The 26740-nt window shown below is 31.5% G+C and overlaps 2 protein-coding genes across 4 annotated transcripts in view; one reads left to right on the top strand and one right to left on the bottom strand.

Moving 5' to 3' along the window:
* Positions 1-18233, top strand: part of LOC135953723 (uncharacterized) — a 28014-nt gene extending 9781 nt beyond the window's left edge. The window contains exons 4-6 of the mRNA XM_065503701.1: positions 4193-4555; positions 16652-16909; positions 17155-18233. Of these exons, the coding sequence (XP_065359773.1) occupies positions 4193-4555; positions 16652-16909; positions 17155-17478 (945 nt within the window). The 3' untranslated portion in view covers positions 17479-18233. The remainder of the gene's footprint in view (positions 1-4192; positions 4556-16651; positions 16910-17154) is intronic.
* The window catches only part of LOC135954338 (neurobeachin-like protein 1), a 167093-nt gene that overhangs the window by 97441 nt on the left and 42912 nt on the right, over positions 1-26740 (bottom strand). For all 3 annotated transcript variants that reach the window (XM_065504478.1, XM_065504477.1, XM_065504476.1), the window contains 2 exons: positions 25624-25773; positions 25391-25548 (listed from right to left, as the gene is read on the bottom strand). In XM_065504478.1, coding sequence (XP_065360550.1) covers positions 25391-25548; positions 25624-25773 — 308 coding nt within the window. The remainder of the gene's footprint in view (positions 1-25390; positions 25549-25623; positions 25774-26740) is intronic.

Genomic DNA, 26740 nt, shown 5'->3' with positions numbered 1-26740 from the left:
AGAGCACTTAGAAATAATTTGTTCAAAATTATATCAACATATTTATGGCTGCTCAATTAGTATTCCGGGTGGACATTTGAATGGGGGCTATTGCCCATTTTCAATACCTGGACCAATATTGCCCATTTTCAATGCCAAACTATCAACCATATCTTATTAACAGAGAATATTTGTGGAAAATTTCAGCCAGCTAGAGCTTCTTTGCTTGGTCCCTATGATGTTATCAACAGACATACAGACGGATGAACATAGCCAGATCGTTTTAGAATCTTATGAGGACCCATAATATATATACTCTTTGATTCTACGACCAATATTTCGATGTGTTACAAACGGAATGACAAAGTTAATAAACCCCCATCTTTTTTTAAGGTGGATATAAAAAGAATTACACCTGCTTAGGAAAAATTTAAAATTAATGACGTCATATAAAGTAGACATACCAAACGGTTTTGAACGGTTTGTTAAACCGTTAGTAATTATGGAATTTTTACTTTTTATACATTTTCATATTTATTTACTTACGAAAACTTTGTATGTCATTGTATCATTGTAACAAGGTTGATTTGCTATCACCAGTCTTTGGCTTTTTGGCACGTTTTCTATGGCAATACATATTTTTACAATTTATGGTTAGTTTTTTATTTATTTATTATTTGTTTATATATTTTTGGGTGAATCGTTCCCGTTTATGGCAAAAAGTGGGACTTGATTGTATAATACTTTTTGTTTTACACTCAAATATTTATTATATTATTGGGGTTTGTTGGATGGGAACACACAAATTTGGCAGGTCTTTTGAATTGCATTGCAATCCAACATAGTTTTGGAAGGTTTCTTTGTTTCTGTTTTTGGAAAATTACAAACAAATTATTGTTTGAGTGACAATTATTTTCTTTAAAAAGCCTGGCATTTTAATTGAAAATCATCAGTCAATTACTTTAATTACAGTGTTAAACACTTGACGTTTTCAATACAAACAAATCAACAAAAACTCAATCATATATTAAAAATGGCTTTCCTTAAGGTGAGTTTTGAAAAAGGATTACAACAGAAAGAACTAATTAATTACAGCAGAAAGGGTTGATGGAACTAAAAAAAGTGAAAATAATTTATAAAATTTTTAGAAATTTTTACAAAATCCTTCGAAAAGTGCTTAATATAATACAAAATCATGAAAAAATTGTTTAAAAAAATAATAATCCGGTGGTGTACTTTATTAAGAAACACAAAATAATTTAAACAAATTGTTTTTGGAGGATCAATAAAGCAAACAAATAAAATTATTTATAAAGGAACTCAATCGGAACTGTTTAGTAAACCAATCCGAGTAACTATTTCGTTTTAAAAACGAATCGACGTATTTCAGTGTTCTGTAAATCGAATACAATTGCAATGATTTACTTACTCGTTTTAACAATTTTTTTAATCATTTCAACATAGTCCGGACAAACTGTATTAATCCCAGAGCTAGTTCTAGAACGCATGAATATAGCAAGTACTCGTTCTAGTTTGACTTAGCTACCAATGATTATTGTTTAACTCTTTGCTGTTTAGTGGTCACTTTTCTAACCACCTTTTTCTATAGTTTTTAAAACATAGTTTATTGGCATTTTTTTGATGTCATCGTTTATGTTTTTTGCTAAACTTTGTCGTCAGGGTGCTCTGTTTATATTAATATATTAATTTGATAATATTGTAAACCGCAGTTTTTCTAAGAGACTTTCACGCATTCAATAAAAAAGCATAGAGTGTTTATTATGATTAGACTCATGTTAGTAGAATTAGATATTTTTGATGAAATTCTAAACAAGTTCTTGAGAGGTTCTCACTTCTAAGCTAAACGGTTCCAGGACTGGTTCTTCCATCAATGAGATTTGTTCAAATTTGTTACACTTAGAAATATAAATTAAGAACTCTAATTATTTCATTCATTCTATTACAGAACAAGATAGAAAGAAAAATTTTAACTGAGATATGCGTTCGAGAATTTTGTTATTGAAAATTAGGAATATCGGTTTGTAAATGGCCGAGATATAATACAAAAACACAATTGATTTTTTAAATAATTTTGGATATATCCTGCAGTTTTTTTACATACACCCAGAGAAAAAATATAGTTGTACATGTTTCCTGCAATCATTTCAACATTTTTACAAGTTTTTTAACAATATTATGGTCACAGTAATTATTTATATGATTGTGGTAACCATACAATTCAAATGATTGTGTCAATTATATATATGGTTGTGTAAACAAGTATATGTTTGTGGCAACCATTTTTTATGATGAATCATTAGAATAGAAACCCACTCAGTCTGGGACAGGATCCCTAGATAGCCGATTGAGAGCAGAAGAATTTATCTTATCATATTGCCTTATTTACTGTTAGTCGTTAGTTGGACGAGAGCCAAGGCAATTGTTAGTTTTAGCTCACAAACCGTGATTTTTCCATTAAGAGCTGAGGATTTAAAAGCTCATAAAAACATCCTGTTTAAGATAATTTTTAAAATTTTAAAAGATTGCTATGTTTTTAATGACAACTATAAAATATAATTTTGAAAGCATAATGTCATGTCTGGCCGCATATTCTGGAGGTTTTTGGGAAAATGCTTGCTTCAAACAAATCAGTTCGATACAGTTTCCCTGTGATGGTCTGCCCAGATTTCAGCAGCTCATAATAGATAGCACACTTTTGGTCCCATCAAATACTGAGCACCTTAGTGCCATTGATATTTGGCTTTGGTGTCGATTCGTCTGGTTTGTTGTGCTTCATATATGCTCTCTTACACTTCAGGTTATCGTAATGGATTAATTTATCATCACAAGTAATGATTCGGTGCAAAAATGATTTCATTTCGGATATACAAAAGCGTCTTTCAAGGTTTGGACCAAATTCCCCTGCTTTTGGATGAATACTGCTGCTCGCTAACGTTTTGAAATTGCTGCTTGATTAGCTCTCAATGATTTTGCAAGCTCTTGTTGAGTTTTATTAGAATCTTCATGGACTACTGGCTCCAATTCTTGGTCTTCAAACTTAAAATATATTTTGGATCCTTATAGATAGCGGAGTCGATTTAGCCATGTCCGTCTGTCCGTCTGTTGAAATCAACTTTCCGAAGGCCCCAAATAACTTACATACACGATTCATACATCAATATTCCGGCTCAAGAAAATACCAGGACAACCTCGATGTTTGCCCTATTTTTGGTCTACAGTGGTGGCCACCAATTTAAGACAAATACTTGAATTTTTTTCATCAACTGAATTTTAAGTGCGATAGAGCCAAAATAAAAGGACCTCTAAGGGTATGAAATTTATTATTAATGTTTCTAGTTTCTGAAAAATGTTTGGAAAAATCGGTAAAACATATTTGGACAAAGATATGTGGAAATACGTTGACCCACCTCAGCGAACATCCGCTGTTAATAACATGATATGACCGAAACTAATGGAACTAAAAATACGAAATTTGGTCCGAATATTTTATAATAATAAAAATATAATGATATAAATGTGAAAAATTTTTTTTGTTCAAGCTGTAGAAAAATTTTATGTGTTCGTGGTGAATATGTATGAATTGACACAGTCGAATAAAACAAACTTGTGTGTTAAAACAGTCCTCATGCATACATATGTGTGGAAATATTTGAAAAAATAATTGAGAATCACGTGGAATTTAGCAAACAATTTTTGTCTTAAATTCGTGGCCACCACTGTATATCTGGATTACTAAGTCATTAATATACATAATATGGATATCTAATGATAGATATTTCAAAGACCTTTGCAACGACGTATATAGGACCATAGTAAGTTGGACCTACAATGGGTAAAAATCGAAAAATTTTTTAACCCGAATTTTTTTTCACCAAAAGTTTTTTTTAGCTAAATATTAAAAAAAAAATTGAAAAAAAAAAATTTATTTTAAAATTTAAAAAATTTTATTTTAATATTTAAAAAAAACCATTCGAATTTTTTTTTTACAAAAAAAGAAAAAAAAAACTTTGGAAAAAAGAAATAATTTTGTTTACCTAAAAATATTTAAAATTTTTATTTTGAAGTATAATTTGGTGAAGGGTTTATAAGATTCGGCACAGCCGAATATAGCTTTCTTACTTGTTTAAAGTTGAATATGAATTTTTACAAAATTACACAAATTAAAACCATATTATTTTCCTTCCATTTACAGGTAACTATTGTTTGCTTGGCTCTCGTTGCTGCCATCGATTGTGCTCTATTGCGTGCTCCTTTGGCTGCCCCCGTTGCTGCCGCTTTACCAATCAACACCGAAATCGATCCCCATCCCCAGTACGCCTTTGCCTACAACGTACAAGATGCTTTGACCGGTGACAGCAAGAGCCAACAAGAAGTTAGAGATGGTGATGTGGTTAAGGGTTCCTACTCCGTTGTAGATGCTGACGGTTCTCTACGTACTGTATTCTACACTGCTGATCCCATCAATGGTTTCAATGCTATCGTACAACGTGGTCCCGTACCAGTTGCTGCTCCCATTGTTGCCCCTAGACCCGTTCTAGCCCCCAGACCTGTAGCAGTACCTGCTCGTTTCTTTTAAGTAAACGCAGCTAAACTGCTAAAACTAGTCGTATTGATTTCCCAACTATCTCCATCTCTAAAACCTTTTTAATTTAATTTATCATTGTTATATGTAATTCTATGATATAGTTTCATTTCTTTAGGAAAATGTCATTATTAATTTAAATATTAGTTTGTTGTTTAGTTTGTATTTAATATTTTTTTATTTGTTTTTGTTAAATAATAAAAAAAAAATTAAACGAAAATCGTTTGATCATATCGAAATGTTTGCACGCATGCAAAATTTATTTCGCTATGACAATGATTTAAGACTGTTGAAAAAAAAAAAATGTTTCTGTTGGTTTTTATTGAATTTTTTTCTTTACCATTAATGGGTATAAATCAAAATGTTGGTTTGTTATTCAAAATTACATGAAATTCTATTACATTGTAGTTGAATTTTTTCTAAGAACTGAAAAGGAATTTAGTTTGAAAATTACAAGATTTACACAAGAGTTTGTTTGGACAGTATTGTAACGATAATGTCCTAAAACCCACACATAAATTTGTTTTACTAACTTGTTTTTCTTTTTAATATATTGTAACATTAAGAGTTTGGACATATTTAAATTCAATAATAAAGATAATTGTAACAAAACAGCGAAAACTTATAAAAAAGTGAAAAAATAAAAAAAAAAAATCGCATAGAAAACATCAAAGTTACAGTTTGTTATAGGCAGGAAACAACTAATTTCGACAAGATATCGAAGCTTACCCCTTCCAAATTTGTTGAAACTTGATACTCATATAACTTCTATATCAGAAAATATTGGGTGTATGACTTAAATGTGTAAACAACAAGGTTTTCTTTGGCTTCGAAAATGTATCAAAAACCATTTGATTTTGCTGGGAATTGTTGTGCATAGAAATATGATTTATTTCTCTATAAAATGTTAAGATCATAGACAAGGCAGAGTTAAAAGAAACTAGAAATTTAAATGCAAATAATGACAAAAAGATTAGGAAAGGAAGTGGAGATTATAATTCAAGTGAAATGGTAGTTATTATTTGTAAACAAATTAATTCTAAAATGCTTTAAAATCCACACAATTCAATGAATAATTAAGATTTTATAAAAATTTTAGCTTTAAAGCACTTTTCGAAATTAAGTTCGAAATTTCGAACTTGCTAAAACAAAAGATTTTTTAGGAAAATGTAAAAATTTATTTTAAATATGTTGATTCATAATAAAAAGTCTTAAAAATAAAAGTTTTGGCTTAAAACAATTTTCGAAATTAAGTTGGAATTTTCGAACATCTTTACAAAATGAATTTTTTACAAATTTATATAAAAATATAATATTTTATAACTAAAACGGTTTAAAATCCATATTTTAGCTTAAAACGGATTTTCGAAATTAAGTTCGAATTTTCGAACATGACCCCAAACAAAAAAATTTCAAAGAAAATTTACAATTTTTTAGTTAACTATAATATTTTATGATTAAAACGCTTTAAAAATTAAATTCTAGTTTTAAATTACTTTTCGAAATTAAGTTCGAATTTTCGAACATCATCTAAACTAAGGATTTTCTTTAAATATTTATAAGAAATAATAATATTTTGTGATTAAATCACTTTTCTAAATTAAGTTCGAAATTTCGAACATAACTCCAAACTAAGAATTTTCAAAGAAAATTTACCGACTCATACGAAATTCTGTTATTTAATGATTAAAAAGCTTTGAAAAAGAATTTAGTTTTTTATTCTAAATTCTTTTTCAAAAAGCTTAAAAACTCAAAATCTAGACTTAAATCACTTTTCGAAATTAAGTTCGAATTTTCGAATATGACGCCAATAGAATTTTGTTATAAAATTAACAAATTTTGAAGCAAATAAGTCGAATTTTGTGCCAACAAAGAGTGGGAAGTTTAATTTGAAAAAAAAAATCCCGCTGAAACATACCGATTGCATTATGGTGAATGTTCCATCGCCTTCAACGAAAGAGAGAGAGTTTGTGAGGTTCAGAAGTGGTGATTTTGACAAGGAAGACAAAGATCGCCCAGGCTAGCCTAAAAAGTTTAATGACCAAGAATTGGAGGCATTTCTTCATGAAAATTGTTATCAAACTAAACAAGAGCTTGCAAAATCATTGGGAACTACTCAATCAGCAAAACGGCAGAATTCATCAAAAAGCAGGGAAATTGGGTGCCATACGAATAGAAGCCGAGAAACTTTCAATGACGATTTTGTATGTCTGAATTGTTGTTTGAACGCTATAAAAGAAAATAATTTTTGAACCGAATCATTACTTGAGATGAAAAATGTATCCATTACGATAACCCGAAAAGTTAGAGATCGTAAGCGAAGCCCGACCAACCAGCCTGTCGATTCGGCTGGTTGGTCGGGCTTCACCAAAGCCAAATATTCTGGCGCTAAGATGTTTCTCTGTGTTTGGTGGGAGCAAAAGCGTCCTATTTATTATGAGCTGCTGAAATCTGGCCAGCCCATCACAGGGAACCTGTACCGAACACAACTGATTCGTTTGAACCTTGCATTGGACGAAAAACGCCCAAAATATGCACGGCCTGACATGAAACCGTAATATTCCATCATGACAACACTCGGCCACATGTTGCAATGTTAAAAACTACTTGGAATGAATTAGTTCGGATGTTTTGCCTCACCCGCTTTATAGTCCAGACCTTCGCCCGTCCGACTACTATTTGTTAAGACCTTGCCCCTTCCGAATACTATTTGTTTCGATCGTTGCAGAACGCTATCTCTCTTTGATACTCTTCATTTTGGAACAGAGTATCAGATGGCTTGATTCGTTCTTGGCCTCAAAAGATGAGCAGTTCTTTTGGCTCGGAATCCATATGTTGCCAAAAAGATGGGAAAAGGTCATAGCTAACAATGGCCAATACTTTGAATAAATTTATATTGTAAAAATATTTCAAATTAGAAGCTAACAATGTGAATTTTTAAGTCATACACCCAATATTTATACCAAATATTATCAAACTCGGAAAAGTGAGACTTGAAAAAATTTTTTTTTTCCAAATTTTTCTGGAACTTCAATAAATTTTTAGAAGTATTTGAATTTCCTAAAAAAATATCACGTCTTAATTAGCATGTCTTTCATTACTTTTTCCAAGGCTCCTTATGCCAATCCCATATTAGTTTAGCCAACACAATTTGAAAAATTACATACAAATAAATAATTTGACTCGCGTCAATTATATAGTAGTAACAAAAATATTTAAACAATATCCATACATTTCCCTCAATAATAAATAATTATCGATTTGCTTTTATCTTGATAATTTGCCTCTAATTTATTTTATTTTATTAATCTATAGAATTTTAATGGTTAACAATTTTTATTTTTTTATAAATTGCATTTGACATTCCTGTCAAACCTCAAAAGTATTCGCTCGTTTCGTTGCTCTTTAATTTCTTAAGTGTGTTTCAGTCAACAATGGCCCAGCTTATCTCGGTGTTATTATGTAAGCAATCAGTGATAAACTTTGAACAATCAAATGATAGATAATACAATGACTTTAACTATCATCTAACTAATAAAATAAAATTAAATATAAGTAAAGCCAAAAAAATGAAAAAAACCAGAACAAACGAACAAAATCCATTCAATTTTCTTAACAGCCCAGCTAGTCAGCCAGAAAAAAAAAACTCTTGGAAACCAAACAAAAAATTAAGCAAAACTTGCGTGAATTAAAGCGGCATGTGCTGTGCACAAGTTGCGTGTGTTTGATCACACGATCACTTTAATCAAGCGGTTGGAAACACAGTTGAATGGAGAGCAGACTCTATTAAAGACATGGACAGGGGGGAAGGTGGAGGTATCACGAGAGGGGGACATGAATAAAAACCGTTTGAACCACACCTAGTCATTCACTTTAAAAACTATCATGCGTTTTAATGTTTGTGGTTCTCAAGACATTTTGTTACTTTTCAAAAAGTATTTCTTTTTTTTGTCTGTTGAATTCAGCAATAAAAACATGCAGCAGCTATATGCGAGGTTGTGGCAAAAAATGTGGTTACAATTGGAAAATAGGTAATGATTAGTTTCAATCCAAGTCCATTGCGAATTAACGTTTTTTTTGGATACAATTTTGAAGTTCGAAATTTAAAAATGTAAAAAATTGGCCTCAAATAAACTAAAAGTATTTTTTCAGATTCCTCAAGATGAAAATATTATTTTAACAGCTTTAAAAATTTTCGAAAATGAACTATTAATTTACCATTCTGAATTTCAATATGATTTTGTAGCTTGCTTTTCTGAATTATAATTTCATTTATTCTCAATATCCAATTAAATATCTCATCTTTCGAAATCAAATTCGAAAATTCGATGCTATGTTCGAAAAATTTTAAAAACTGTTAAAAAAAAGTGCAGATAATTCACACCGATAGCTCACCAAAGATTATGTTGAATGTGTTCCTTCGGACACGGAAGAAAATAATCGTTCCATGAAGATTGTTGTAAAACTCAAAACGTTGGCAATCTGCAGAATTGAAGCCGAGAGACCTCGAAAGACGATTTTGCATGTCCGAAATGATTGAACGCTATAAAAGAAAATAATTTTTGAACCGAATCATTACTTGCGATGAAAAATTACCATAACCCGAAGCGTAAGAAGAGATCGTATGAGAAGCCCGGCCAACCAGCCGCTGAAATCTGGCCAGACCATCACAGGGAACCTGTACCGAACGCAACTGATTCGTTTGAAGCGAACATTGGCCTTAAAACGCCCAGACATGAAACGGTAATATTTCATCATGACAACGATCCAAAAACCGTTTCGAATAACCGGTTTTTAGCCTTTTTGTCAATTTAAGAATTGAGTGGCTTGTAATTTCTACATTTTTCATTTGCGAACCCACAAAGTATATATATTCTGGATCGTTATAGATAGCGAAGTCGATATTGCCATGTCCGTCTGTCCGCCTGTATGTTGAAATCAACTTTCGGTGACCCCCAAATAACTTACATACGTGATTCATAAATCAATATATCGGGAATTCTTCCGGCTCGGTTGCTATTTCGAGAAAATCGGTCACAAATGGCTGAGATATAAGGAATAACCCAGGACAACCTCGATTTTGTATTACCCATATCTTGATTACTAAATCATTAATATAGACAATATGGATATCTAATGATAGATATTTCAAAGACCTGTGCAACTACGTATATAAGACCATAATAAACAATAGACAATGGGTCAAATTCAGAAAAAATATTTTTTTAATTTTTTTGTTATAAATTATTTTTCCCCAAAAAATATTTTTTGAAAATAAAAAATTAAAAAAAAAAAATTTGAAAAAACTTTTTTTAAAAAAATTAAAAAGCTATTTTTAAGTATAATTTGGTGAAGGGTATATAAGATTCGGCACGGCCGAATATAGTTCTCTTACTTGTATTAAAATTGTTAAAAATAATCGCATAAAATCTCAAAATAAATTTTAAAAAATATTCGATTTTGTCGAATAATTCGAGACAAAAAAACCGGTTTGTCGAATAACTCGAAAACCATCCTTTTGTAAAAACCGGTTTAAAAAAAACAGAAAATTCGAAAAAAAACGGTTTTTCGAATAATTCGAAAACCGGTTTGACAACTCTAGATACGCTTGACTGTTCAAAGATGAGCTGTTCTTTCGGCTCAGAATCTATATTAAGTAATTTTTAAGTCATAAACCCAATATATATTTAATAAAGTTCAATTCAATTTGATTGAGATAATAATTTAGCAATTTTGACAAAAATGATCTATTAATTTGCTAATCTGAATTTCAATTTGTATTTTCTCAATATTAATTTGGATTTCTGAATTTCCATATGTTTTTTCTCAATACTAACTTGTTTTTCTGAATTATAATTTCTTTTATTCTCAATATTAATTGGATTTCTCATCTTTCGAAATAAAATTTGAAAATTCTAAGTTAGACAATTCGAACTTATGTTCGAACATGTTTTAAAGCTGTTATAATAATCTCTGAATCACGAGGAATCTTTTTAGTTTTATTTGAGGGCAATTTTTTTCATTTTCCAATTTCGAATTTCAAAATTTTGAAAAAAAAATGTTTTAAAATACGCTCGAAAGTTTGAATTTAAATTTGAAATAAAAAGAAGAAAATATACTTTATCAAACTAAATATGATATAAAAGCTTGTCGCGATATTTTCCTATTATATCATATAAATTGCAATAGTCTGATTGAAATGAAAGATTATTTTCTTTGTTTTAGAGTATTTAAATAAAAGGTTTTTTTTTTTAAAAATGTTTTTTATTAATTAGGATTTCTCATTTTCAATTTGTTTTGTCTCAATATTAATTAATATGAACTGAATTTCAATTTGTATTGCTTTTCGGATTAAGTTTTGAAATATTTCGAAATTGATAGATTTGAAGACCCCAGCAATATATGAAATTCACTTAAAACAACCCTCGTAAAGTAAATGTATTTAGAACTGGGAAAACAAGGTCTGCATGGAAAGCAACATACTCACATATGTACGAACGTGTACACTCTTTGAGACCGTGTCCATGACGGATTACATAGGCTTAATTATTTGAACTGTGGTTTTATTTGTGTGGTTCTACATGCGAACCACCTCTTTTCCAACTGAACAAAAACAAATCTTGGCCTTTTTTTTATTTTAACATCAAATCTAATTCTTACTCATTGGCAAATATACATACGAGTACTTACAACAAACGACACAGAAAACAACAACTAAAACTCGATTAAATAAATTGTTCGGCCAAAAAAAAAAAATGGACTAGTTTTGTTAACAAAAAAATCAATTTAACTTTTTTCACATTCATTTTGTTTTTCTTTTACGATTTGTCGTATTAGACGGCGACGACGACAATGTGGTTGTTGTATTCAGTTGGCAAGGTGCTTTAAGCACATTCAAGATTGTTGTTTGAATAATGAATGGTGGTGCTTGCTGCACCACCTTAAATTCGGCAACAAAATAACCAACAACACCAAGAACAACAACAATAAATGACAACAAACTAAATATATGCAGCATCAAAAAGTTTTTGGTGTTAATAGCCGACGCATGGGCGTTGATAACTCTGAAACGCACCATGTGAGTGTATCAGTTATGCGTCTCTGTGTGTGTTTGCGTCTGTGCAACATCACCCAGCAGTTCTGGGTGACTGTCCCGAACTAGTAATTTTATCTATCATTTAGAGCAGGCGCGGATCCAGGGGCGTGAAAAAAGGTAATTCTCCCCCCGAAAAAAATGTAAAATAAATTTTAATATATTTCACCCCTAAATAGTTCTTCAGGATCCGCGCCTGATTTAGGGTGACCACTAGTTACATAAATCTTAACATGTGCGTGTCCTAAGCAGGGGTCAATTGACATAGATTACATAATATTAGTGGTGGGTAAAAAAGCTAGTCCTTAAATATAAATATAATTAGACTTTTAAAATGACCATAGATCTAACAACAGACATTACAAAATAAACGTTTAAATTGACTCCACTCTAGACTACTTAGAGGCACTAAAGTACCAATTGAATTCTCGCTAGATTACCTGTGATGTATAAAGTAACCAATTGCTTCCTCACTGCACTTCTAAGAGCACATACATATCCAATTTCCCAAAATATGGAAGTGATCAGACATTAAAACTACTGGGATGTGTGTTTCATATATTCTTACAAGCCTGACATGAATGATATAATTATATTTTAAGTAAATGCATTCTTTGCCATAACTCTTGGAATGGGGAGAATGAATGTAGTACTTAGTATTAACTGGGTATTCGGATGAGGGTTTCGGAGGGGCATGCGCATGTGTAAAGAGTGTTTGCAGTTTTAATTGTATTTATTTGAATTTTTCTTTTAAAGATTTTGTTTTATGTTATACATAGTTGTTGTTATTGTTGTTTTTTTTAATCAAAATCTATTTTCAATGAAAATTAATCTTAAACGCATTTTTTTGTGTCTAGGGGAGACACCTAAAAAAACAGTGGTTTACATTTGAAGATTTGAGGAGCAAAATTCATAAATATATCAATACAAAATTAGGAACAAAATATTTAAAATGCTCATGCCATTTCTATAGAAAACTCTTCACATCGAATCATTTTCTGTAGAAAACTTTTCCCATCGAAAGATTAGTCTCTTTCGAATGATTTCCTGTAGAAAACTCTTCCCATTAACAAATTGTCCCTAGATAACTCTTCTCATAGATAAATTGTCCATAAAAAACTTTTCTCATCGACAAATTTTCTATCGAATGAATTTCTATAGAAAACTCTTCTCATCGAATGATTTTTAATAGATAAAACTTCCCATCGAAGGATTTTATAGAGAAAACTCCTCCCATCGAATGATTAGTCTCTTCCCATTGACTATTGTTTTACAGAAAACTGTTCCCATCGAATGATTTTCTGTAGAAAACTCTTCCCATTGACAAATTGTCCATAAAAAACATTTCTCATCGAAAACTCTACATCGAATAATTTTCTATAGAAAACTCTTCCCATCGAATAATTTTCTATAGAAAACTCTTCCCATCGAATAATTTTCTAAAGAAAACTCTTCCCATCGAATAATTTTCTAAAGAAAACTCTTCCCATCGAATAATTTTCTAAAGAAAACTCTTCCCATCGAATAATTTTCTAAAGAAAACTCTTCCCATCGAATAATTTTCTAAAGAAAACTCTTCCCATCGAATAATTTTCTAAAGAAAACTCTTCCCATCGAATAATTTTCTAAAGAAAACTCTTCCCATCGAATAATTTTCTAAAGAAAACTCTTCCCATCGAATAATTTTCTAAAGAAAACTCTTCCCATCGAATAATTTTCTAAAGAAAACTCTTCCCATCGAATAATTTTCTAAAGAAAACTCTTCCCATCGAATAATTTTCTAAAGAAAACTCTTCCCATCGAATAATTTTCTATAGAAAACTCTTCACATCGAATAATTTTCTATAGAAAACTCTTCACATCGAATAATTTTCTATAGAAAACTCTTCACATCGAATAATTTTCTATAGAAAACTCTTCACATCGAATAATTTTCTATAGAAAACTCTTCACATCGAATAATTTTCTATAGAAAACTCTTCACATCGAATAATTTTCTATAGAAAACTCTTCACATCGAATAATTTTCTATAGAAAACTCTTCACATCGAATAATTTTCTATAGAAAACTCTTCACATCGAATAATTTTCTATAGAAAACTCTTCACATCGAATAATTTTCTATAGAAAACTCTTCACATCGAATAATTTTCTATAGAAAACTCTTCACATCGAATAATTTTCTATAGAAAACTCTTCACATCGAATAATTTTCTATAGAAAACTCTTCACATCGAATAATTTTCTATAGAAAACTCTTCACATCGAATAATTTTCTATAGAAAACTCTTCACATCGAATAATTTTCTATAGAAAACTCTTCACATCGAATAATTTTCTATAGAAAACTCTTCACATCGAATAATTTTCTATAGAAAACTCTTCACATCGAATAATTTTCTATAGAAAACTCTTCACATCGAATAATTTTCTATAGAAAACTCTTCACATCGAATAATTTTCTATAGAAAACTCTTCACATCGAATAATTTTCTATAGAAAACTCTTCACATCGAATAATTTTCTATAGAAAACTCTTCACATCGAATAATTTTCTATAGAAAACTCTTCCCATCGAATAATTTTCTAAAGAAAACTCTTCCCATCGAATAATTTTCTAAAGAAAACTCTTCCCATCGAATAATTTTCTAAAGAAAACTCTTCCCATCGAATAATTTTCTAAAGAAAACTCTTCCCATCGAATAATTTTCTAAAGAAAACTCTTCCAATCGAATAATTTTCTATAGAAAACTCTTCCAATCGAATAATTTTCTATAGAAAACTCATCCAATCGAATAATTTTCTATAGAAAACTCTTCCCATCGAACAGTTTTCTATAGAAAACTCTTCCCATCGAACAGTTTTCTATAGAAAACTCTTCCCATCGAACAGTTTTCTATAGAAAACTCTTCCCATCGAACAGTTTTCTATAGAAAACTCTTCCCATCGAACAGTTTTCTATAGAAAACTCTTCCCATCGAACAGTTTTCTATAGAAAACTCTTCCCATCGAACAGTTTTCTATAGAAAACTCTTCCCATCGAACAGTTTTCTATAGAAAACTCTTCCCATCGAACAGTTTTCTATAGAAAACTCTTCCCATCGAACAGTTTTCTATAGAAAACTCTTCCCATCGAACAGTTTTCTATAGAAAACTCTTCCCATCGAACAGTTTTCTATAGAAAACTCTTCCCATCGAACAGTTTTCTATAGAAAACTCTTCCCATCGAACAGTTTTCTATAGAAAACTCTTCCCATCGAACAGTTTTCTATAGAAAACTCTTCCCATCGAACAGTTTTCTATAGAAAACTCTTCCCATCGAACAGTTTTCTATAGAAAACTCTTCCCATCGAACAGTTTTCTATAGAAAACTCTTCCCATCGAACAGTTTTCTATAGAAAACTCTTCCCATCGAACAGTTTTCTATAGAAAACTCTTCCCATCGAACAGTTTTCTATAGAAAACTCTTCCCATCGAACAGTTTTCTATAGAAAACTCTTCCCATCGAACAGTTTTCTATAGAAAACTCTTCCCATCGAACAGTTTTCTATAGAAAACTCTTCCCATCGAACAGTTTTCTATAGAAAACTCTTCCCATCGAACAGTTTTCTATAGAAAACTCTTCCCATCGAACAGTTTTCTATAGAAAACTCTTCCCATCGAACAGTTTTCTATAGAAAACTCTTCCCATCGAACAGTTTTCTATAGAAAACTCTTCCCATCGAACAGTTTTCTATAGAAAACTCTTCCCATCGAACAGTTTTCTATAGAAAACTCTTCCCATCGAACAGTTTTCTATAGAAAACTCTTCCCATCGAACAGTTTTCTATAGAAAACTCTTCCCATCGAACAGTTTTCTATAGAAAACTCTTCCCATCGAACAGTTTTCTATAGAAAACTCTTCCCATCGAACAGTTTTCTATAGAAAACTCTTCCCATCGAACAGTTTTCTATAGAAAACTCTTCCCATCGAACAGTTTTCTATAGAAAACTCTTCCCATCGAAAAATTTTCTACCGAAAACTATATTGGAGCAATTGATCTGAAGGGCTTTGAAAATGTTTCTCTAAAAACTTAAATTTACCATTTCAAATCTGCTCCAAAAAAACAAAAAGTGTTCTAATATCTCAACATAGTTAGCATAATTTTACACCTCAAATACGATCTAGAAAACCTACTGTACTCGTGCCAATGATTTTTGTGTTGTTCGCTAAATGTAGTGTCTCAATAGCTAGAAGTAGCAACACAATGCTGCTCCTAATTGTAGTTAACATTGCTGCTTGTAGGCCTACTTGCAGTGAGAACATGTTGCTGCAACTATCTATTGATGTTGTTGGTGGCTGCTATGGGCGACGACGATTTAAATTACGATTACTAAGAAAAAGTGTGTTTGTTGTACGTCTATTAAAAATGTTTAAACTATTTTTTTTGTTGTTGCTGATACTGTTGTTTAGGTTGTTGTTTTTTTGTTTGTTTTGTTTTTGGTTATAGGTGCCCCGTATTGTTGCAGTACATTTTCAATATTATTTGTTTGTTGTTGCTGTTGTGTTTTGAATTTTGCATAAATATTTTTACCACTTTTGTGACAAGCGGGCGGTTATAGTTTTAGAGAAAAAAGCGTAGAAAAAAAAAACAAATCTCAAAATTCAACTTGGAAAATAATTTTCGTATTTTGAGTTTTAAAGTTTGTGAATAAATTTTTTGGTATATAAGGAATTGTTGACACAATATAGAATCACACAAAACATTTTGCACTTAAACGGATTAAAAGCGCAAAGGTTTAGCTTTAACAGCAGCGTAAAAAGAACGTAATAGAACAAATTCTTAAACTAGAAAATATTGAAGAAATATTTAAATTAAAAAACAATATCAACATGGTTCAAAAGGCAAGTGTGAGAATTATTAAATTAAAGCCTTAAACGAAAATGTTGCAAGGATAATAATAATAATTGGTGTTTTTTTTTTTTGATTTAATAGCTTGTAATACTTAGTGCTTTGTTGGCTGTTGCTTCAGCGGTTGTGATTCCAGCTCCAGCATATCCTGGTTTACATGGACCACTTCTAGCTCATGGCTTACATGGACCCCTTCTGGCTCCTGCCCTTCATGGACCAGCACTATTGCCTAAACTTGCTGCTCCCATTTATCCTACTCTTGCTAAAACTGTGGTAGCCAAGGTCGCCGCTCCAGAACCATACGATCCTAATCCTCAATACAGTTTCAGCTACGATGTCCATGTAAGTAATAACAATTGTGCAAATTCCTATAATGGGAGTTGAGTACTTTTGTACTCGATTTCAACATCAAAACCTAAACCAACTTGATACGATAGTTGGATTTGTCAAAGATCTAAAACAAGAAAATCTATTAATGATTTCACATATTTTGTACTGATCGCTTCAAGCCTTTTGAACTGAAGGTTCGAAGCGAACATATTGCAACAACTGTAAAACTAATACAACTTTTCGAAAACCCCCACTAGGATCACTCTACTGGTGATGTAAAGAGCCAACAAGAAACCCGTAATGGTGATACCGTTCAAGGTGCTTACTCTTTGATTGAACCCGATGGCACCAGACGTTTGGTCGAATACACTGCCGATCCCATCCATGGCTTCAATGCTGTTGTACACCGTGAGCCTGTTGCCGTTAAAGTAGCACCCGTTGCTAAAATTTTAGCTCCTGCTCCTCTGTTACATGCTGCTCCACTCATTGCTAAACCTCTATTGCCCGCTTATCCCGCTTTGGCTAAAGTAGCTGCTCCTTTGGCTTATCCTGCTCATTTGGGTTATCCCGCCTATCACTAAGTCATTTAAAAAAGTTGAGGCAACTATGAAATCCACCACCAACCAACTACTAGCACTACCCAACCAACCAACTACAACCATAACAACTCTCACTCACATGCAACAAATAAAACGTTGACGACTTTTTAAAACTCTGGATAAAATGCTTACGATAAACCGTTAAATTTGTTATCACTCAATCAATCAATCACTCACTCACTTACCCACACACACTCTCTCTCTCTCTATTTCACTATCTTACTCTGCTTGCATTAAGGACATTTGCTTAATCCTTGCAGTAGTAGGAGTGAGTTCCTGAGTTTGCCCATGTGTGTGTGTGTCTGTCAGTGTTTGTTGTAATTTAGTCATCACCCTCTTAAGGATAATTACACATACAATTATACATTTTAAATATATTATTTCTTGTTCGTATTTATAACGAATTCCTTTTTTTCTTTTTTTTCAATGTTCATCATCATAAATCCACTTTTTGTTTTATAATTTTCTTTTTAATTATTTTTGTTTTGTTTTATACATATATTTTGTATAAAACGATTTTTCCTCCTCAAATAAATAAATAATAATTATTTTTTTCTCTTATAGTTATTTTTAAGGCTGTTTGACCGCGATAAAGTTGTTTAATTTTTAATAATTATAAAAATAATAATGTAAATATGTAATATTTTATTATGTTCATAAAACAAAATATGTAAAAAAAATAAAAAATCGAGGGAGTTTTTAAATGTAAAATGAATGCAATGAAAAAAAAAATTAAATGTGTTTTTCAATTTATTTACAAAGTTATACGAATATTCATATTTAGTATGAAAATCACAGATTAAAGAGTGAATCAGAAAAAACTTATACACTCTATTCCAGCCAAAACTTATCATTGGTCCAACAAATTATTATTTTTTTCTTCACGTTAGCTTTTAAAAATATGTGAGATATTATGTCTTCTAAATCATTAATTTTCAACTGTTATTTCGGTCTAAATGGTCACCGAAAAAGAGTACGTGAAGAAATATTTAAAACTTTTCAAAAAAATCCAATATACACGCAGAAAAAAAATATAGTTGTCCATGGTTAACCATATATATGGTTGACACAATCATGTGAATCGTAAATTAAACATATTACGACAATCTTGTAAATAGTTACTGTGACTATAATATTGTTAAAAAACTTGTACCACTATTTAAATGGTTACAGTAAAAATGGACAATTATATTTTTTCTCTGCGTGTAGACTTACAAAAAATACCAAAAGATCTGAAGATTCATCGTCACACTGTTTCAAAAGCCATTAAACAGTATAAGGAAGTCTTGAACATTGAAGGAAAAACTGGATCAGGAAGAAAAAAGGTCTAACAGATATTGCTAAGGCAAAAGAAGTCAAACAACTCTTTCGAAGAGCAGGAAAGTAGCTGGTAAAATTAAATGCTCTGATTCTTTTATGCACAGAGACAAAGCTCTTGCTGGTTTGAAGTCGTATAAAGTTCAGAAAGTTGCAGATCGCAAGTCTAGGACATGTCCGATTTTAAGCGTAAGTGGACCACCTCGTCCAAAAAGGTATCGGAAGCAAATATAAAATCTTTAATGGTAGGATTTCTGGAAAACGTGGATAAATTTATAAATACTGAGTAATATGCCAATATTAAAATATATGTTTAATAAATTTGTACAATATTTGATAAATTTACGTGACAAATATCGCCCAGGCCAGCCAAACAAGGGACCTTTTCGGAAATGCATCACTGCGCTGCATTTGATGCGCATCTGTGATCTGTGAATTTGGGTATCATACGAATTGAAGCCGAAATGATGCTTGAACGCTATAAAAGAAAATCATTTTTGCACCTAATCATTACTTGCGATGAAAAATTGATCCATTACGGTAACCCGAAGCGTAAGTGATCGTACATGAAGCCCAGCCAACCAGCCGAATCGACATCAAATATCCTTATCGCTAAGGTAATTCTCTGTAGTTGGTGGGAGCAAAAGGGTCCCATCTATTATGAGCGGCTGAAATCTGGTCATACCATTACCGAAAGCAATTGATTCGTTTGAAGCGAACATTGGCCGAAAAACGACCAGAATATGCGGCCAGGTATGAAACCGTAATATTCCATCATGACAACGCTTGGCCATATTTTGCAATACCTGTTAAAAAACTATTTAGAATGATGTGGTTGGGAAGTTTAGCCTCAACCGCCTCATAGTCCTGACCATCCCCCGTCCGACTAATATTTGTTTCGATCTATGCAGATCGGTTACTCTGGGATACGCTTCACTTTGGAAGAGAGTACCCGAAATTGGCTTCATTCGTTCTTGGTCTCAAAAGTTTAGCAGTGATCAAAGATTATGCTTTCTTTCTGGATTTTTCATATACCAGAATCCGGTACTGATGAGAAAATTATTTTCTGTAAGAAGCCAGTAACAAAGGTTTTGAGTTTTTATAAGATTATACCCAATAAGCATTTTTACTGGAATTCAAGTTGAAAGCAAGTGTAATTCAAGCCTTGAATTATAGTCAAGCTATTGAATTACAGTTGTAGTACACACTATTACAAGGAAAAAGGAGACATATATACAAGCCATATAATTTTTAGTTTGAAAAATATTAAATTTTGTATCCCTTTATGTCTCCAATTTATATATTTTGGGTCATTTGGCATGTATGTGCTCTTTGTAGAGCAGAGAGAAGACAATTGGTTATTTTATACATCAAAGCTAATCTAGCGTAAAGACAATTGTCACTTAAGTGTCTCTAAGTAATCTAGAGTGAATGTTTTGTGAGTAATTCGTACAAACTGGTTTTATACAAATTGTGTTGATATAATTCTCATACAGTTTATTTTTATATTCGCTTAAGTATACTAATATCACATGTAACATAGCGGGAAGTCAATAGTCACTTTAGTGTATTTTGTAATGCACTTTAGTATTTATTTTACCCACCAGAAGTAATCTATTGGAGAGTTGTCGAAGGACAACTCGCTATTTGAATTCAATTAGCTATTTGAATTCAATTAGCACCCGTACGCTATTTAACCAGTATGTGAATCCAATGCGTTGACTACTTTTTACCAGCTATTAGACAGTATCATTGTAATCAAAAAGGGTCAATAAAATAACTAGTCACGTAGCTATTGAAGTAACTAGTTCCCACCCTAAATGATGGGTAAAATCACTAGTTCGGGACTGTCTCCTAGAACTGCTGGGTTATGTTCTCATGAAATATGCATTTCTCTCGTAACAGCTGTTTATTGTTTACAAAATTCCATCTAAAAATTTCACAATATGGAATATTTTTCACGTGAACAAAGCTGATGAACGAAAAATGGGAAAAGGGAACATATTTCATATAAAATATTGATTCGCGATAGGGGTGATTGATTTTTGGTGGGAAAGTGATCACATATTAAGCTATTTTTCTCCAAAACAATACAGTATTGACAAAGTTATTTCATATTTGATATAAAATAATCAGTTATGGATGACAAAATATTGATCTTGTTTGAGAAACAAGTGATCAAAGATTAAGCTTATTATCTCCATAAAGCCGGTATTTACAAACTTACAGAAATTTTAAGCTTTTATAGAATTCAATATTTTCAATATTTGCTGCATAATTTATGTATCAAAGTCATTGAAATAAAATACCATATAAATATTATGTCTGCGCATGATAATTCATTTGTAATTGATTTAAATAGTTTTTTCCTTTTAAGACAACTTTTTTTTTTGTAGCGTTCATTGCATTGAAATCGTCTAAATCGATTATTATTAATTTTAATAGATTTTTTTTTATTTTAAAAATTGTATGGGTTTTAAATATTCGAATATTCGTTATGATTTTGTATACGTTTATTTTAAGTAAATACTTGTGTTTGTTGTCTCAGTTAGAAGCTAAAAGTATGACTAATTTGAAGCACACTTTGTACATTTGTGCGGTTATGCACTGCGACAGCCATAAAAACGTGATAATAAATTTATTTTTCAGCTTCAAAGTATGTAGTTTTGTTGGTTGTTATTGCAATGTAACAAATTTTGATCAGTTGGGGTTTAGTTAAACCTTATGTTGTGTTGGTTTAGTTAAATGTAAAACCACTTTAAAACTGTTTCTTTTACCAATTCACTTGAATTGCTACAATTTAAATTTTCATATATTTTACTAATTTTCCTTCTCTCTTCTCGTTCTTGCCTAAACAACCTTGTTGCAAGTAGTTTTTTTTTACATCATTTAAACTCTGCTAATAAGCAATTTGGTAACATATTAAAATATTTATTTATTTTATAGATTTTTTTTCTCTTTTTATATTAAATTGTAGACCTACAAGCTGTGTAAGTTTAGAAGTAACGCACCTTGAAGTAAAACAACAAATATTTAAAATTTGCAACAGTCTCCAGCCAAATGCGTAAGTGTCAAGTCAAAGACTCACTTATCTACTCTTATGTTCGAAATCCGGACCTAGTTGTACTTTATGTTTGGTGAAGGTTATTTAAAGTGGTTTTGGTTGCACAATATATTTTTTATAAAAGTAATTTAAGGCTTAATAAATGAATTAAATTTAATTAAGTTGAATAATTAATTGTTATAACTAATTTAAAGAATTAAAGTCATTTTTGGTTAGATCAAAAGTGATTTATTTGTAGGCATACTTTTTAAAAGCTGTATTTTATTTGAATAAAACGAATAATTCGAATAAGAGATTTTAACTTGTTCAAATAATTCGACCACACGTTTAAAATTAATCGAATTATTCGAATAATTTAAATTTTTTTAAAAAACTAAAGAATGAATGAAGAATGAACCGATATCAAAGGTTTTTTAATATTTTATTGTTAAAGAAAAACAAAAAATAACGTTAAAGTTAACAATTCAAGTATTGATAATGTTAAAAACATTCGAAAACAAAGTCCATTATTAAATTTTCAACAAAAATATTCTGATCAGATTAACTCCCGAACAATATATATAACAATTGACTAGCAAGCCCTTTAGTTTCCGTTTCGGAGCTATGCTTTAAACAAGTAAGAAAGTATGGTCGGTCAAGCCCGAACATATAATACCCTACACCAAGTAAATGAGTAAAAATATTTTTCTTTTAAAATATCAATAATTTATATTCGTGAGTGATTTTCGGAAGTGGGAGCTATGGGAAATGGGAGCTATGACCAATTATGGACCGATCACCATAAAATTAGGTCGTGTGATTTATGTCTATATTAAAGTTAACTATGTTGAATTTTGTGTGTATACCAACATTATTAAGCGATTTATGCACGTTAAAGTGATTTTCGGAAGTGGGTCTATATGGGAGCTATGACTAATTATGGACCGATCGTAACACAATTTGGTGACATGAATTTTGCATATATAAAACTTATTTGGAGCGAAATTTGTTTAGATACATAGATAAATTAAACATTTATGACCAATAAAGTCCAATTTCGACGGGACATTTGTATGGGGGCTAGGTGAAATAATAGACCGATTTCAGCCAGTTTCAATAGGCTTTGTCCTTGGGCCGAATAAGTAATATGTACCAAATTTTATCGAAATATCTTCAAAATTGCGACCTGTACTCTGCGCACAAGGTTTACATGGACAGCCAGCCAGCCGGCCAGCCCACCAGACGGACGGACGGACATCGTTTAATGGTGGGTGTTAGACCAATATTTGTGGGCGTTACAAACATCTGCACAAACGCATAATACCCTCCCCACTATGGTGGTGTGGGTATACAAATTTGAGCTAGTTGGACATGATCCTGAATTCAAATACAATATAAACGTATTAAGAACTTTTTTATGTCGTTCATTAATTAATTTCCGTTGTTAAACCATTAATATAAACTGAGATTGCTGCATCGCAGACGACAGTGTCTGTTGCCAAGGCATCTCTTGTCGTTATTTAAATTCAATCTACAACCGAGACACATTTGATGTAGATATCAAGGCAAGATATGTTTAACATTGTCTTCAGACTGAGTCTATGTAAATAGATCAGAATTGGTCTTAGAAAACTGTGTACATCCAGTGCACAATATAAGCTTTGAGATTCCATTTCTACCCAAAGAATAATTCAATAGAAATAATTCAACTATCAGCACTACGTTTCCAAGAGAGCTTAGAGTCTAGAATCGCGCCAAGGTATTTGGCATCCCCGAAACCGTGGTAGTTTCAATTCGGTTTTCGACGGATTAACATCCCCGCCGTTTTTCTTGGCCCATGATAGTGGTAATCACTGTTCTCAATAAAAATTTGACTTATTAAATTTTGTACCAACGAATTGTATATACGGGAAGTTTTGCTTTACTTTTTTAATTTGAAAAAAGTGCCGCTAAAGCCCACCGATTGTTCACCAAAGCGTATGGGAAATGAGTCTCAACGTGCGAGAGATGGTTTGAGCGGTTCAGAAGACGAGATTTTGACACGAAAGGCAAAGATCGCTAAGGCCTGTCAAAAATGTTTGAAGACCAAGAATTGGAGGCTTTACTACATGAAGATTGTTGTCAAACTCAACAAGAGCTTAAACAATTATTGGGAGCTACTCAAGCAGCAATTTCAACGTTTGCGTGCAGCCGAATTCACCCAAAAGCAGAGAAATTGGGTACCATACGAATTGAAGCCGACCATGAACGATTTTAAATGTGCAAAATGATGTTTGAACGCTATAAAAGAAAATCACTTTTTCACCGAATCTTTACTTGCGGTGAAAAATTGATCCACTACGATAACCTGAAGCGTTAGACATCGTACGTGAAGCCCGGCCAACCAGCAGAATCGATACCAAAGCCTAATATCCATATGAATCCTCTATTAAACTCATGTACAAGAAAGAAGAGAGCTGGCTCAAATCCATATAAAAAATTGTGTCAAAACTTTATAGTTAAATAAATTTTCCATCTTCAAACCAACATCTCTTATCTATTTTAAAGCTTACAGCTAGTAAGCATTTAAAGTTGCATTATGAAACTTAAAATGAATTGATTAAAAATATCGCTGGCTTAACATGCAAAGACTCTAAGTCGATATTTTAAAATTTTAGAGGAGAAACAAAAAACAATCAAAAACTTGTGATAAATTAGACTAAGCACTTTTCCTCATCACTATAAAACAACAACAAAAACGAGATAACTGCAATTTGTTTTTCATTTTGTACATTAATGCATTAAAATCTTAATTTCTAAAAAATGTGGACTTAGAGCCTTTGCATGCTAAGCCAGTGATATTTGTAAATTACACGAAAGCCATAACCAAAATTATGAACAGATACACCACCAAACACTTTTCACATAAATTTAACATGTCACATTAAAAAGAAGAAAAACAATTTATAAATAAAATCGATAGTCATTAATATTTCACAAGGACTTCGAAGACATGAGTGGCAAGAAATTTTGTATTTAATGGCCATAAAACTTTCAACACACCGTTGCATAGCCCAGCTACGTGTAAATTAATTAATTTATTAATTTATGTATGATGTATGTAATTGTAATTAGTGTTTATTTCATTTATTTCTTATTATATTATTATGTATTCATAAAGTACAACAAAACTGTGGTGTGCACTTTCGCTTACGATTATGTAAAGCAAAGGTATGATTTTGAAAAAATAGTCTCAACAATTAAAAGACATTAAAAAACATGCAATACCAAAGTGTCTTTTAACAAAACCTACAAAATTATTTTGTTAAAATTAACAAAACCAACTGAAATTAAATCTTTTCCGCTTTTTACAACAAACTAGTGATTACAATTTTAACACCTTTTTGCATTGTTTTATGTGTTCCTACTATTTACTATGTCTTTATTAAAGGCTTGTCATGATGTAGCAGCAGTAGCAGTAATTAAAAATATTTTTTTTTTTTAAATTTTCATTAATTTCCAAAAAATAAATGCTATAAATTTCTGTTCACTTACCCCGTAAACCAGGGACCGCGAGGCCCGTACAGGAATCGCTTGGCACATTTCCATTTCTTCTTTATGTGACTGCATTTACGTTTATGCTGCAATGCAGCTGCATTCAAACGTGTAGTTTCTTCAACTTGACGCACCTTCCAAGGTATAACAATTTTTTTCTGCCAAAAAAGAAAAACAAACAAACAAATTATTTTCAATGTTAGACAATTAGCTTGTGTTGTCTTCCTACTTACTTGAAATTGTGTTCTGTTCTCGGTTTGGAATGTACTGCGTTTTTTCGAAGCAAATTTACATGCTTCATAGCATTCAGCCCAATAACGATTGATGGGTTCCCACAGATTTATCTCAACCTCACGTTGATAGGAATCGAAGAGAGGTTGAACCTTAAATGAAAATAAAAAGTTTTTTTTTATTATTTACTGGTTGTTTAAAGGAATTCCGGAAATAAAACAATTTATTTAACAAATTTCCCTATTAAACAAATATTTAGTTTTATTTATTAACAAAATCTATAAACCTTTCACTATAAAATGTGGTAATGCTTACATTGAATTCTTAGCTGTAAAATACATATTATATAATTTTATTTTGTAATAATCAATGGTCACGAACCCTCTACAAAACAAAAAATAATAATAATAAAAGTAAAAGTGTTGTAGAGTCCAACCGACTGTAAAACACTTTATTTATTAAATATTAAAAACAGAAATAGTTAGGAAGTGGAGTTGGCTGGGAAGTTTAATAAATGGGAAATTGTTGACCATCAATCGAGTTATCCAATCCCGACCTCAGTTCTAGCAGAACTACTCTTGTTTACCTCGGCTGGTTCTTCTCTGGTGGGCGATCTACAAATACGATATTTATTAGGTATCTGCTGTCTCTATAAAAATAATGATAAAATCTCCGATTCAATGGATCATGGAAATAACTCTGTAGGTTCTCCACGTATATACGAAAGTCCTTTCTGGCATTACTTCGGAAAATGTTGTATCAACATGACATAATTTGGAGACAGTCTTCATGACAAAGTCTCAATAACTCTCTATGCATGGTATTATTATTAGTGAGGCTCTACGCACTGCGACCCAAAGGATCTTTTGTGCAGCCTAGATTTATTTCATCCTAATAGATTTTGGCTACGTATAAAGCCAAGTATTCTATTAGGTGAAAGATCAATTACGTCCCCCGGGGCCATTAAGGCCCTTCCGAGCCATTTAGTTCTGCATATTGCCAGCATTGGGCAGTCACATAGAACATGTTCAGAGGTTTCGGCATGAAGTCCGCAGAACCTGCACTGTTCATTCTCAACGTTACCTAACATAAACCACAGTGTCCGGTAAATAATCCAGT

This window comes from Calliphora vicina, chromosome 3 (assembly GCF_958450345.1).
Source record: "Calliphora vicina chromosome 3, idCalVici1.1, whole genome shotgun sequence".
Classification (NCBI taxonomy): Eukaryota; Metazoa; Arthropoda; class Insecta; order Diptera; family Calliphoridae; genus Calliphora; species Calliphora vicina.
The sequence above is the reverse complement of the archived record's forward strand: the minus strand, read 5'-3'. Positions and strand labels throughout refer to the sequence as shown.